At 40.8% G+C, this 15,841-nt stretch overlaps 2 protein-coding genes across 5 annotated transcripts in view; one reads left to right on the forward strand and one right to left on the reverse strand.

Moving 5' to 3' along the window:
• The window catches only part of LOC144264281 (uncharacterized), a 42,075-nt gene extending 29,822 nt beyond the window's left edge, over positions 1-12,253 (forward strand). The window contains exon 5 of the mRNA XM_077815897.1: positions 11,680-12,253. Within this exon, the coding sequence (XP_077672023.1) occupies positions 11,680-11,700 (21 nt within the window). The 3' untranslated portion in view covers positions 11,701-12,253. The remainder of the gene's footprint in view (positions 1-11,679) is intronic.
• The window catches only part of GRK4 (G protein-coupled receptor kinase 4), a 78,413-nt gene that overhangs the window by 38,952 nt on the left and 23,620 nt on the right, over positions 1-15,841 (reverse strand). For 2 of the 4 annotated variants that reach the window (XM_077815894.1, XM_077815893.1), the window contains exons 3-5: positions 14,829-14,941; positions 5,503-5,580; positions 1,976-2,076 (exon numbers count right to left, since the gene is read on the reverse strand). In XM_077815894.1, coding sequence (XP_077672020.1) covers positions 1,976-2,076; positions 5,503-5,580; positions 14,829-14,941 — 292 coding nt within the window. Of the gene's footprint in view, positions 1-1,975; positions 2,077-5,502; positions 5,581-14,828; positions 14,942-15,841 lie in introns of those variants that run through there. The other 2 variants (XM_077815896.1, XM_077815895.1) reach the window with 2 other exon arrangements.

Genomic DNA, 15,841 nt, shown 5'->3' on the forward strand with positions numbered 1-15,841 from the left:
TCTCATCTATTTCAGATATAAAATCTTAGCTGTTACCATTAACATTTGGGTACAAAATTTCAGGAAGTAGTGTGATTTTTTTCTTAATCTGAGGTTTTTTAAATGCAGTAAATCAGAATATTTCCCTATCAATTTGATTGGTTCACAAGAACAAAAGAATTAAGAGAAATAGAAAGGCAGGTTAACTCTGCTGCCATGAACAGCCCTAAAGACTTCAGTTGGACATTGTGCAATCAGAATGCTCTGCCTCCATTAGATCACTTTAAAGAACAGGAGCCTTTATCCCTTCCCACCTTTTCCACAAATATATGGGATTCATACAGCTAAATTCCAGAAACGTAGTTATTCATCCCCTGAAGTTCAAAGAAATTTGTCCTAAACCACATTTAAATGTTTAGGATTTTTTTTATTTTAAATGATGAGCACTCCATCCCCTCCAGACTCCCCTTCCACCAGCAACTCAGACAGATCCCAAGTCATGATGCGCAGTGAGGAGGCCTTCGATCCTCACCAACTGTGTCTGCAAAAGGAACATTTGCCTAGGTAAAGGTCTTCTAGCTTCCACCAGCCAATTTATTCTGATATACTGCTTTGTTTCAATAGAGGTGTAAGTTGCCACCATTTCCCACAGCCAGCCACTAGCGCAGGAGTGGCCAACCTGAGCCTGAGAAGGAGCCAGAATTTACTAATGTACATTGCCAAAGAGGCACAGTAACACATCAACAGCCCCCAATCAGCTCCCCCACCCTGCTCCCAGCACCTTCCACCCACTGGCAGCTGCCAATCAGCACCTCCCAATCAGCTGTTTTGTGGCATGCAGGAGGCTTGGATGGGGAGGGAGAGGAGCAAGGGCATAGCAGACTCAGGGGAGGGGACAGGAAGGGGTGGAGTGGGGGCAGAGCCTGTGGCAGAGACAGGGGTTGAGCAGTAAGCATCCCTCGGCACCTTGGAAAGTTGGTGCCTGTAGCTCCAGACCCGGAGTCGGTGCCTAGACAAGGAGCCGCATATTAACTTCCAAAGAGCTGCATGTGGCTCCGGAGCCACAGGTTGGCCACCCCTGCACTAGTGGGTTCTTCAAGAACAGTAAAAACTATTGCTTCTTAAGTGACAATCTCAGCTTCCAGAAACATATCTTCTCCTGTTTGTCTGCTATCTTGAGATCAGAGCACTTCAAGGACAACCTAATGACTCTTGAGCTAGCAATGTAATTAGTATTGCCATCTGTCCTGAAAATTGTAGGACCATCCTGCTGTGTAAGCATTGGGCCTGCAATTCTTTCATAAACAGGCTGCTCCAATAAAGGATTTCCTAGCACAGTCTAAAAACAAGACAAGGAAACTGCCCTCAACACGTCTCTGTACATCTAAAATCCTGACTTGTAAGAGGAAAAATATACAGTTCTCCCACACTCAGCTTTTTGAACTTGTGAAAATACTTGCCTGGTAGCGTAGTGTGCTAAGTCATTATGGAGACTCCAAAAATGACTCCTAATTTAAAAAACGAAAGAGGGGATTTAACTCTGTTTTTAAGTGCAAATTTCATCAGTTTTAAAAGTGGAATCATTACTGAATCCTCAATAAATACTAAAAGGGGGCTGCAAACAACAACAGTTGCAGAACTTCCAGAAACCAAAAAACCTAGTTTTAGCTTGATAAATATGTTTTTGGTCTGTATGTATTCTGCTCTCGCATTGTATTAGTGTCCCAGATTATGTCTTTGGACACATTTGTGCAACTCCCATCAAAGTCAAAGGCACAGTAATAATCTCACTTCTGTTACAGCACAAAAGCAACTCTAAGAGCAACATGAGTGCTGAATACACTACACAGGAAAACAAAGAGCACTAGATTCCTGGTTGTGTCCTCACCAGAATTTCATCTGATATGTCCCTTTAAACTTTCCCTGTGACCTCCCTGGAAATACAAATTTTCAGTGTACTTTTAACCAACATTTTTAGTCAACATTCATCACGTACCTAGTGCAGTCATTAAAAAGATCTTTGCAAGGGTTCTGCTCCAGTCTTGTTTTACATTCATTCACTGCATCCTGAGGTATTTCTGGTAAGTGGGCTTCAGACTTTACATGATACAAACCAAAAACAATAATAAAAACAATTAGTAATCTAACAAAGATAAAGAATCATAAAAATGTAGGGCTGTAAGGGACCCTCCAGAGGTCAACTAGTCCATCCCCCTGCACCCAGGCAGGATCAAGTATATATAGACGATCCCTGAGGTCTTTGTCCAACAGGTTCTTAAAAACCTTCACTGATGGGGATTCCACAACCTCCTTTGGTAACCTAGCCCAGTAGGTAATTAGCCTTTATAATTAGAAAGTTCTTCCTAATATCTAACCTAATATCTCCTTTGCTACAGATTAAGCCCATTGCTTCTTGGCCCGTCTCCAGTGGACATGGAGAACAATGGATCACCATCCTCTTTATAAACAGGCCTTACAATACTTGAAGGCTTATCAGGTCCCCCAATCAGTCTTCTTTCCTCAAGAATAAAATATGCCCAGTTTTTTTAACCTTTCCTCATAGACTTGTTTTTAATAATATCATTTTTGTTGCTCTGGATTATCTCCAATTTGTCCACATCCTTCCTAACATGTGGGACCCAAAACTGGACACAGTATTCCAGCAAAGGTCTCACTAATGCTGAGGATAGCCAGGACATTTACCACCCATGTCTTACACATGACACTCCTACTAATACATGGTATTAGGTTGTTTTTTTTTTTCCCCAGCTGCATCACATTGTTGGCTCATGTTTTATTTGTGATACACTATACTCCCCTGATCTTTTTCAGTAGACTACAGTAAAAGCTGTTTTATCTGGAATGTTGGGGAAATGGGGGGTGCCAGTAAGTGAAAAATGCCAGTTAACAAAAAGGGAGGGAGTTCGGGTGCAGGAGGGGGTGCGGTGAGGGTTGGAGCACCCTCATTCTTTGCAGTTCATCCTAATTGAATGACCTCAGTTGGCTCCCCTGGAAATCCGGTCACACTGGTTCAGAGAGCTTTCTAGTTGGTGAAGTGCCGGATAAAACAGCTTTTACTGTACCTCCCAGCCAATTATTCTCCATTTTCTATTTGCACATTTGATTTTTGTTTCTTAAGGCTATGTCTATATTTACAACAGTGTGCAGTGTACATACACGGCATGCCCTTGAGCACAGGTACAAATAGCAGTGTAGAAAGTGAGGCACTGCTTAGATGAGTTGAGTACAGACAGGATGCCAGAACAGTATGGTCTTTCAACCAGTTTTGCACCCACCTTATATTTATTTCATCCAGACCTCATTTCCCCAGTTTGCTTATGAGTATGTCATGTTGGACTGTGTCAAAGGCCTTACCAAAAATCAATATATATTACTCCTGCTGCTTCCCCCCCATCCACTAGGCCGGTAACCTTATCAGGTTTGTTTGGCATGATTTGTTCTTGACAAATTCATGTTGGCTATTACTTATTATCCTGTTATCATTTTGTAGGCACGTAGAGAATTGTTTAATAATTTGTTCCACTATCTTTCCAGGAATTGAAGTTAAGCTGACTGGCCCATAATTCCCCAGTCATCTTTAAAAAGGGGAACAAGAGATGTGCTGTGTTTGCCTTTCTCCAGTCCTCACCCATCCTCCACAAGTTCTCAAAGATAATTGCTAAGAGTTACGAGGCTGCTGCAGCTAGTTTCCTAAGTACCCTAGGGTGAATTTCATCAGGCCCTATCAACTTGACTACATCTAACTTATCTAAATAATATTCTTTAACTTTATCTTTCCCTAATCTGGCTGGGTTTCTTCCCCTTTGTTGTTAATATTAATTGTGTTATGCATCTGGTCACAATTAACCTTTTAGCGAAGACTGAAGCAAAACAGGCATTAAACACCTCAGCCTTCTTGATATCATCTGTAGCTCTCCTTTTCTGCTAAGCAGAGGACCTACACTTTCCTTCATCTTTCTCTCATTCCTAATGTATTTAAAGAACCTCTTCTTATTGGCCTTTTATTTCCCTTGCCAGGCACAACTCATTTTGTGCCTTAGCTTTTCTGATTTTGTCCCTTCATACTTGTGCCATTTTTTCTGTACTCCTTAGCAATTCACCCATATTTCTACTCTTGTGAGACAGTTTTTCACTTTCAGGTTATTAAAGAGTTCCTGATGCAGCCATATTGGCTTCTAACTATTCTTCCTATCTTTTCTTTGAATTGGGATAGTTTGCAGTTGTACTTTCAATATTCTGTCTTTGAGAAACTGCCAGCTTTCCTGATCTACTTAATCCCTTAGATTTTCTTCCCATGGGACCTTGCCTACCAGTGCTCTGAGTTTGTTAAAGTATGTTTTCTGAAGTCCATTGTGCTTATTCTGCTGTTCTCATTCCTTCCTCTCCTTAGAGTTCATTAAATCTATCATTTCATGATCATTTTCACCCAAATTGCCTTTCACCTTCAGATTCGCAACCAATACTGCTCTCTTCATCAGAGGAAGTTTTCTAACTGGTTTAAAAAACAAATAACTTCAGCTAAATAAATTTTAAAACCAGTTAGGGACATGGTGGTTAAGTGGCTTAAGAGGCCTGACCAGTTTTCACTGGTTTAAAGACCATGCCAGCTGTTAAATAAGTTTCCAGAGAAGATGAGACTAATCCAGAGCCTGAGCATTTTTAGGACACCCGCAAGATCCAGATCTTCCTTAAGATAAAGCTTCCTCAACATAAGCAGAACAATTGGAGGGGATAGGGAGAAAAGAGGATGTAAGTTATATCCCGGGCAGAACTTCCAATAGACAGAATAGGGAAAAGAACAGAGACTCCTTGAATTCTACTGGGGACATCTCTAGGCAGATCTAATTTACCAGGGCAGTAATCAGATATTAATAAACTCAGTAGGAGCTGTGGGTGCCCAGCATCTTCTGAAAAATCAACTCCTATGTTTCTGAAGCTGGGCAGACAAAACCTGAAACACTTTTGAAAATTTAGACCTAATTTCTCAAGGCCACACAACATGTCAGCTGCAAAGCCAGATCTAGAACTCAAGAGCTCCTTGCATTCTGATGATTCTCATGTCTCTAAACCACACTACTTTAAAGTAATATGCTAAAACAGCAATTTAGCTACTTTTTGACATTTAGATGTCAATGGGTTTTAGTCCAATCTCACAAAATTCTGCTTGCCCAGGACTAGTGATCTAAAAAAAAAAAAAAAAAAAAAATTACCATACATAGAGAAACGTTAAATGTCATAGTGCTAATGAAAAAATAATGGTAGAGGGCAGTCAAGCTTTGTGCTTGAGTTAATGAAGTTTCACAACAATCTTGAAAGGAAGTGCTAGTCCACATTCCAGAATGACTTGCAAAATTTTGTTAGAGTTTCTCATTTTGAAAGAGATTTACTTCTTAATATATAGAAAACTAAAACAGCATCTGAAATTGTTGCAGTTTTGAGCTCTAATTTGGTCAGCTATTACAATGCAGTTTGACAAAATATTTTGCAACAGGATATATTTACCCCGTTAGTGAAGTATGTGTCTAAAACTTTCAGACCACAATCTTTACGCTTTTCATCTGAAGACACTTCATACTCGGCCTAGGGAAAAGGAATGAAAATTAAATTAGATCCATTGTTACCTAGTACTGCAATAGTAACTGTGATGCCATGTGATTTCTATCACAAATATTGGGAGGCATCTCACCTATGGATTATAAAATGTTCTCATCTATGGAGTTCAAGAATTTTGGGATTTTTTAGGATGCATACTGAAACGGATAATTATCCACACCATTTTATAAAAAGGTAAGTATGCCAAAACTGTACCTTTCCTAAAACATACTGAAACTGGAGATTTGATTTGTAAAATCCCAGAAGCTGTGTCTTAGAAGTATGCATAATTACACTGAAATTATATTTCACATAATAGGAAGCCTTACACAGCAGGAGGAAGATATGCATAATCTTAGGCTGGTTAGTCTGACATCACTTCTGGGCAAAATAATGGAAAAGCTGATATGAGATTCAATTAAGAAAGAATTAAAGGATGGGACTATAATCAACACCAGTCAACACTGTTTTATGGATAATAGGTTTTCAACCTGATTTCACTTTTTGAGATTACAAATTTGGTTGATAAAAGGTAACTGCATACAGATAATAAGACTATGTCAGGCATTTCACTTAGTACTGCACAACAACATTTTGACGGAAAATTAGCACTATGCAGTATCAACCAAGCACATGTTAAATGGAATAAAAACTGGCTTAGTGATGGATCTAAAAAGGTAGTCGTCAACCTCATTGAATGGAGATGTTTCTAGTGAGATTCTGCAAGATTGGTCTTAGGCCCAACATGTTTGATCAGCAATCAAGAAGCAAACATAAGAATCACTGCCAATAAAATTTGTGGTTGACACAAAGATTGGTGGAGTGGTAAATATTAGCTAGGACAAGGCAATCATACAGAGTGATCAAGATTCCATAGTAAATTAGTTCCATTCAAACAAAGTGTATTTTAATACAGACAAATGCAAGATCACACATATAGGAACCAATCTATATATATATAGATATATATATAGGACATACCTACAGAATGGTTGACTCTATTCCGGAAAACAATAACTCTGAAAAAAAGATTTAGGGGTGACAATGGACAAGCAATTGTACATGAGCTCCCAGAGCGATGCTATGGCAAAAAGAGCTACCACAATCCTTGGATGTATAAACAGGAGAATAATGAGTAGGCATAGGGAGGTGACTTTACCTCTGTATACAGCACTGAGGACACATACTAGAATAATGCATGCAGTTCTGGTGTCCCCATTTTTAAAAGGATGGGGAAAAATTGGAGAGAGAGTACAGAAAAGAGCCACAAAAAATTGATTCAAGGGCTAGAGAAAATGTCTTTCACATGGGGAGCTTAAATCTCTCAATCTGTTTGGTTTATCAGAAAAGATAAGAAGTGACTTCATTACAGTACCTTCATGGGGAGAAAATATTAGGTAATAAAGGAGTCTTTAATCTAGCAGAGAAAGGCCTAACAAGAACCAGTAGCTGAAAGTTGATGCTAGATACTCGGCACAATTTTATAAAAAAGCAGTATGATTACTCCTTGGAACCAACTACCAAGGGAACTTGTAGATTCCCCTTCTTTTGAGGTCTGCACATCTAGACTGGATAGCTTTCTGGAAGGTATTCTTTAGTCAAACAAGTTACTGGAGTAACTTGGAGAAATGTAATGGCATGTGATATACAGAAGGTCAGACTAGAGGAGCTAATGGTCCTTTTTGACATTTAAACCTCTCCTCCCCCAAACTATGAATACAGAGCTTCATCAGTTCAAAGATAACTGGTATCACTCCCTGTAAGACAAGAAGGTATTATCCCTACCGTACACAGAGACGGACTTCTCAAGATAAAAGTTAAAGGGACACACAACAAGAATCTTGTTCAACCAACTAATGATAGAGAAACAAGCCGCGTGAGGTAATATCTTTTATTGGACCAACTTCTCGTCTCTCTCACCAACAAAAGTTGGTCCAATAAAAGGTATTAAGAGACAAGGTGGGTGAGGTAATATCTTGGGACCGATATGGCTACAACAACAATAGAGAATTCAGATTTCTGATACAGCACCCACTAAATAGTAGATCTTGAATTTAAAAACAAATTAATATCTAAATGAATGTCTCTGAAATAATTTTCTGCTCTCCTGTTGACATTTATGAGGGTCTATTCAGCAAAAGAGAAACTGAGTGAATGAGTGAGGGAAACATCAAGACTACATATAAAATGCAGTTAAAAAGCACAAGGTAAAACATGGAAAGAAAAAAAATTGCTAACAATACAGTTACTGAAAGCTTAGGTGTTATTAATGACTATAGCAGGTACATTTTCAAACAAGTGTTATTTCATGTTCAGTGGTATCTCTAAGGGTCACATTTTCAAAGGAAGTTTGAATTGTGTGCACTTAACTTGAAATATCTAGGTGGCTCATTTTCAGAAGCACTAATACCTATGACTTCAAATGAAGTCAGTGTGTACAGGCGCTACACTTCTCTGGAATAAATATACATCAGGTTCTTCAGTGTCTCAAGTTGAGCACCCAAATATTAAGACACCCAAAATTATAAGCTATTTTTTAAAATTTGGTTCTAAATGACTTATCTAAAGTCACAATCAGCAGCACAAGCAGGACTGGAAATCCAGACTCCCTGGAATCCAGTCCCATTAACAATCTAATAAATTATCCTCAAGACATAGCTTTTCTGCTTGAATATTTTGATCTTGATCACTTCAAAAAAGTTCAACCATTAAACAAGTAAGTCAGTCCTTTTGCATGAAATTAAAATAATACCTAGAGTGGAAATAAATTCTGCAGCAATGATTGATCAACTACAGCAACATATTTGGTATCTTAACATTTTTATATTATGCCAAAGAAGTTAGTCACATAATATAAACTTTTAGCCTTATGATTTTATTTCCACTAATCAGGGACAAGCATTTCATTTAATTTAGAGGAAGTTAAATAAAGCTTGCTTCAATGTCATCTAATTTCAAATATTCTGCATAACAAAAAAGTTCAGAAGGAAGTTTGAGTCACTACCCCAAAGTACAATTTCTTCACACTTTAGTAACCCCCACTCTGGATATTGGAATGGATTTATGGTAAGGTGAGGACTACTTTTGAGGTGACTAAAACCTAGTCAATCAATCATTTTCTCAACTCTTCCTTTTCTAAAGCCATACAACTGCCATAGGTGCTGGAACTAGGGGTGCGAGGGATGCTGTAGCACCCCCTGGCTTGAAGTGGTTTCCATTATATGCAGGGTTTACAGTTTGGTTCAATGGCTCTCAGCATCCCCACTGTAAAAACTGTCCCAGCACCCTTGCAACTGCCTGAAGATTTTTCAGACTATTATCCATCTTAAAACTGTAACAATACATAAACTATGTAGCATGGCTTAATACTACCTTGCACTTGCCATTTCATCCTCCCAACATATTTATGTTGTAGAAATCAAGTTGTCCCTAGGATAACAACAGAGAATACACTAAATTGAGAGATGCATTAGGCTCTTAGAGTTTTTTTTTTTTTTCTTTTTGAACATGGATCCTCCTTCCCTGACTCTATACTGTATTTCTGTGTCTCAAAAGTAGTACCTGCCTGAATATGAGGAAAAATTAAAATCCTATGCTGGACAGCATATGCTGAAAAACTTTGATACAGCTTGTGTTCTCAGGACTCTGTGTAATTATGATATGCCAAAGGAGAAAGTTTATAGAAAATTAGGCCATTATTTGACTACAAGAAAACTGGCTTGTCTACTTCACACCATTACTTTTGTCTGTTTTAAGAACTTGAGTTAGCTGGCTGAAGCTCAATCCAGAAAAGAAAGAGGGGATCCTGGATGGTTGAGGACCTATCTGGAAGAGATGGAAGATATCATAACTGACCCCTTTGACTAAGAAGATATGACAGCCCTTAGACTGTAAGATTCATAATTTGGGGGTCATGTTAGATTCTGAGATGCTTCTGGTTTTATCTGGCAACAGCAAGTCTCAAGAATACTTCCTCTCCACCACTTTTCGACTGGGGGAAAAAATTGCCAACTCTCTCCTCAGATCAGGGGCTCACAACAGCTATCCATGCCTTTGTGAGATCCAGACTAATTTAATAGGAACAATATATACAAAGCTATACAAATATACTTCGAGACCACTCAGAAGATACAGCTAGTGCTGAAAATGGCTAGTGCTTAATTAGCAGCATGGGTCTCACATGAAGGATGACATGTGTGGCAAAGACAGCACTGCCTTAAAGCGTTAGTTTCTAGGAATTGGTTTTGTTCCTGTTATCTTAGGTATCATCTATACTACAAAGTTAGGTCAACACAAACTGCCTTGAATCCATGTGTCTACACTTCAAATTTGTCTCCCATCGATGTAAGTTCTCCATTACACAGACAAAGTAACACCACCTCCCCAAGCAGCATTGAGCCATGGTCAATCTACTGACGTCAACAAGCCCAATGTAGACACTGCATTACCTATGTCAACCCTAACAGTCCTCCAGTAGCTGTCCTACAACGCCCAACACTGACCACTCTGGTCACAATTGTGAACTCCACTGCACAGGAGACACGGAGACTGGAAGCCCAACCCACCCCCTTTAAAAGCCTGCATTTTCTTGAAATGCCCTTTCCTAATTGCAGGTTTCAGAGTAGCAGCCATGTTAGTCTGTATCTGCAAAATGAAAAGGAGGACTTGTGGCACCTTAGAGACTAACAAATTTATTTGAGCATAAGCTTTCATGAGCTACAGCTCACTTCGTCAGATAAATTTGTTAGTCTCTAAGGTGCCACAAGTCCTCCTTTCCTTTTCTAAGTGTTCATCAAGATGAACACAACTGGCAACTCTCCATTGTTGTATGCAACTGCACAGCTGGCTGTACCAACTACACGCTCCAGATGCGCTCCAGCCTGGAGTAGACAGGAGATATTGGCTCTCGGCCTGGAGGGAGAAAAGGCTGTTCCGAGCACAGCTACGGACCAGACATAGAAACATGTACAACTATGAGCAGATTGCACACGGGATGTAGGAGAAGGGTATGACAGCAATCAGCAGCAGTGCCACTTGAAAGCAAAGGAACTATGGCAGGCATATCAGAAGGCCAGGGAGGCCAACGATTGATCTGGTGCCAAGCTGCAGAGCTGCCACATTTACAAAGAGCTGCATGCCATACTTACAGACACCCCTCTCCCCCCCCCGCACCCCCCCCACACCTCCGAGTCACAGGCCCCTGGCATGAACAGCAAGGAGGAGATAGAGGAGGAGGTTGTAGGACATGTGACCAATGGGGGGTGAGGGGCCCGCTATGCTCTGATCCAAGACCTGTTTGAGGCTCTACCACAGCCCAGTCAGTCCCAGCAGTTGAACATGGGTGAGCCCAATGCAAGGCAAGAAACCTCAGGAAAACAAATGTACATTTATTTCCCATTAGTGATGGTGCCCCACAATTTAGCAGGAAACAGCTATTGATTTTTTGTTAATTTACTCATACTAAAAGAGGTAGAGTAGCTATCTACTTTTCACTCCCTTGTAGAGTTAAGCACAGTGGCCATGAGGAGCAGTTTTTTTATGTACACAGGTATGGCCCTTGAATCTTCCTGAAATATCTTGATGACACTTTCATGAGGTACACTGCAATCCTCTCCCGAAGGTTTCTAGGGATGGCACCCTTCTTTCTTTCTCCTCAGTAGGAGGCTTTTCCACATCAGTTGGAGAACTTCGGCAGGCACCATTACAATATGCTGTTACCTACTCAGAGGCCCCAGGATGTCAGCAGCAGCTGTGTTCTCTGTGCCTTTGTTACCCTCAGGAATGACATATCAGCTAAAATTACCACTGCCTGTGTAAAATGGCGCCCATTTTCAGTGCCATTGCCCTGTTCTCATAGTTTCATGCAACTGAGCAATTCCCACCTCATTTCCCTCACCCGTGGCAGGCCATCCTCGCCATGGTTAGTGCTATTAGTGGCACCAAGTACAAGCACTCCAAAGTAGAAGTGCCAATAAGCATGTCTTGCTTAAACCTTTAGGGGAACAAGGGAAGGGAGTTCTGAAACTTAACTTCCATTTTCCATAGCAACTATACCGACAATGATACCTCTGTATGTTTTATCCATAGCTGCTGCCATTGCGGCCTTGAGGAGTTTCCCCTCCACACCTATGGAATGCCTAAAGAAGAGAACGATTTGGGATGACTTAGTCGGCAAGATTCTGCAAGTCAGTGATGCATCAGACCATGACCAGAGCGCCTGGAGGATGAATACTGTATGGAGGAGGAAAGGAGGAAAGAGTGGACAGGAGTACCAGCAGAAAAATGAGAGGGAGATGCAACAAGACATAATGGGCTTCTTTGGCAGAAAACACAGATGCTGCAGATTCTTGTGGATTTACAGGTTCAGCAATCATGGGCTAGCATTCCTTTGCAGTCCATGGAGAACTCCAGTATAGCACCTCACTACACCCCACCTCAACCTTCGATGTGGGATCAGGCGCTACATTCCTACCCCTGCCACTACACTCAGGGGAGCACTAAGGACAATCACAGCTTTACATATACTGACCTATGAGAGCCACAGTTTATGTATGTGTAGCTAAAATGGATATGAATGTTCCTTCCCCTTCTTTAACTTCAGTTCCATACATTTATGAAGGTTCTAAAGTATCTGCTTTTAACTTGCACCGAATTTTTTTTTAAGTGTTTATGTTACTCAATGAAATTCTATTGTTTGGGAAATTATTCATGGTATTCGTTCTCAACATATGCTGCAGAATGCTTAGCAGTAGCGAATCCACTTACTTTCTTGCTACTGTACAATGTGAGAACTCATAGGATCAGTGACAGAACCATGTAATAATCATAAATGTACACCAAGCACCACAAAATTAATAGGTGCATTGTCAATGTCATATGCTTAGATGTACTTCAAGCACCACACAATTCATAACAGGCCCCCAAACAGCAGGGCCACATACAGCACAGTACACCACAACACATTACTGTGGCTTGCTGTTAAAGTGTTCTTTCAAAGCCTCCCTGAGCCATATAGCTCTGTGTTGAGCATGTCTAATAGCCCTTGTGTGCCTATTCAAACTCAGTGGACAGCCACTCCACCTCAACCTCATGGCAACTTTCCCCCCTTTGCTTCACGGACATTATGCAGGACACAACAAGCAGCTATAACCATTGGGAGATTTTTCTCAATCTGAGTCAACCTTGTGAGTAAATAACGTCAGCACCTCTTCAATCTATCAAAAGCATGTTTAACTTTCTGCATCTGCTAAGCCAGCAGTTGAATATTTCCTTGGTGCTGCTGAGGTGCTAGTATACTGCTTCGTGAGCTAGAGGAATAAGGGGTAGACTGGGTCCCCCAAGATCACTATTGGCATTTCAACATCGCCAATAGTAATCTATCGGTCGGGAAAGGAAGTCCATGCTTGTAGCTTTCTGAACTGTCCTGTGTTCTTAAAGATATAAGCATCATGCACTTTGCTTGACCAGCCACCTTTGATGTTGATGAAGCATCCCTAGAAATCCACTAGTTCTCAATAGTGATAGAAAAGTAGCCATTTTGTTGATGTACTCTTGTGGCAACATGGTCTGGTGCCAAAATAGGAATATGCATGCCATCTATCGCTTCACGCAGTTTGGAAATCCCACTGCTGCAAATCCATCCACTATATCCCACACATTGCCAATAATCACCATCCTACATAGCAGGAGATGATTAATGGCCCTGCACACTTGCATCACAACGGCCCCCCACAGTGGATTTTGCAACTCCAAAATGACTTCCTACTGACCGGTAGCAACCTGGCATTGCAAGTTTCCACAGCGGAGAAGTAAACGACAATAGCTCTGTCAGTACAGCTCTCATTCTGGTGTTCCAGCTCTGGGGCAAACTCAGTATACAGATCCAGGACTGTGGGCTTGAGCATCCAAAAGTTCTGCAGCCACTGCTTATCATCCCAAACCTGCATTATAATACAATCTCACCAATCAGTACTCATTTCTCAGGCCCAGAAATGGCACTCCATCATTTACAGCTGCTCCATGAATGCCTCCAACAATCTTGAATTGGTTCTTGCTATGTCCCACAGCAATCTGCCCTTCAAGAAATTATCATGTTCCCTCATCTCTTCTTGCAGCTCTGCAAATACCAGAGTAATTGCATGTCCTGTGTTTGCAATATTCATGGCAATAGTTCAGAGCTCTGCAGGCTCCTTGCTTTTATCAGTGATGGTGGAGAGTGACAAGTCCCACATGGGTTTGAGGGATTTTCAAAATAGGCATGAAAATTATAGGATAGAGATGACATTATGCAGTGGAGAAAGTTGCATAATAGGAGCTTGTCCCCCACAGTCCCAGTCACCCCGTGTGACTCATTTCTGCTCCACTATGCGTTGCCAAAACTTCCTGAAAGACACGGTGTTGGAGAACAGTGAGCTGAACACCGGGCTACCTAGGCATGGTGCATTGCACTGTGCATCAGCACAATCATTCCTGGGAACTACATGCAGTACCAATGCAAGAAGACAAGTGCGCACAGCAATATACTAACTGCGGAAGCTTTATGTCAAGGTAACTGGGGTCGGCAAAAGTTTGTAGTGTAGACTTACCTTTAGGCTATGTCTACACATACAGCTGTGCAATTGTAGTGCTAAACTGTAGACACGACAGCAATGGGAAGCATTCTCCTATCACAGTTAATCCATCTCCCTGAGAGGCAGTAGCTAGGTCACCGGAAGAATTCTTCCATCAACGTAGCGCTGTCTATGCTGGGGATTAGGTCAGCAAAGATATGTCTCTCAGAGGTGTGGACTTTTCACGCTCCTTAGAGAAGCATATATCAATGTAAGTTTTTAGTGCTGATCAGCTTTCAGAGAGCACCTAATTCAACTGATATCAAGTGAGATACTGAAACCTAGATCTGTACATAAACAGGAAGAGCATTTTCAGTGAACTTAAGGTTTCCCCCAATGGAGCCCAAATTTATTGACTTCTAAGGCACACTACAAGACGTACAAATTTACTCCAGATTTTGTCAGAAGTTGTAGCCCTTAAGGGCAATGAGTTTCTTTTGCTGAGCTCTCTTTAGTTGACACTGAATAAGTTTTGCTACATTTTAATGGCTGTGGTATTAGTATTCATTTGGAGCTAGAGAATGTGGCAGGCACATTTTATAAAACTTAAAAATTCCCTACTTGCACCAGTTCCTAAATCCTCAGAAGAACAAGGCTGGAGGCCTTCTGGCAGAGTCTACTGCTTACCACCGCATCCAGGAATTCAATGCATGTCTTCAGATCTGGCCTAGTGTCACAGAACTGTCTGAAGAGAAGTCTCCCTATTGGCTGCTTGTCACAGAGCTGGTTATAGTTTTTTTCTGGGTAAAAGAAGAGATTAAACAAATGACATCATTACAAGCCAGAGTGCTGTTCTTGTCAGCCTCCACCCCAAACCCTGCTTTGCCTCCAGCATTTATAATGGCGTTAAATAAATATATAAAAAGGTGTTTTTAATTTATAAGGGGCAGGGGGTCGCACTCAGGGCCTTGCTATGTAAAAGGGGTCACCAGTACAAAAGTTTGAGAAACACTGATTTAGAGCATTTATATTGCAGCTTCCCATTCAGGTAGGACCACCAAGATTTCATGCAATCATCATTAACATGTCAAAGGAGCAGGGCTAAACCACCTGTAAGGTCACAAAGGAAAGTGACAGAGACTTGCTTACCACCACCGCTGCCTCCAACATCCCACCACACACACACAAAATAGTGTAACACTTTTATATTAAATTAGCTGCTAGTTGCCTATATATTAAGGAAAAACACTTACTAAGGTCCTGTATATTACATAGTGGAGTGCCAGCCACAATGCAAACAAAAGCAAGCTGATTCTGTAGACCTTACTCACATGAAGAGTCTCATTACCATAAACAGCACTACTCATGTGACCACGTACTGTGGGATCAGCTTCCCTATTGAATTCCACTATAATCATTTGACCAAAATACCTGTGGTCCATATATTCAACATCAGATAGGATTAGTAAATCATCAACAACAATTATTTGTATTATTGTAGCAGCTAGAAACACTAGCCATGGACCAGGGCCCCATTGTGCAAGGTGCTGTACAATCAGTGAACAGAAAGATTTTCTCTGTCAAAACAGTCTTACACTCTTAGTAATGCTTGGAGGAAAGTGTAAAAACCCCCATAATGAACTATTATGAACAACAAGTCCATCGGAAAGCTTCTTCCTAAACCAAGCAGTTGGCCAACA

Source organism: Eretmochelys imbricata, chromosome 4, assembly GCF_965152235.1.
Source record: "Eretmochelys imbricata isolate rEreImb1 chromosome 4, rEreImb1.hap1, whole genome shotgun sequence".
In the NCBI taxonomy this organism is placed as follows: domain Eukaryota; kingdom Metazoa; phylum Chordata; order Testudines; family Cheloniidae; genus Eretmochelys; species Eretmochelys imbricata.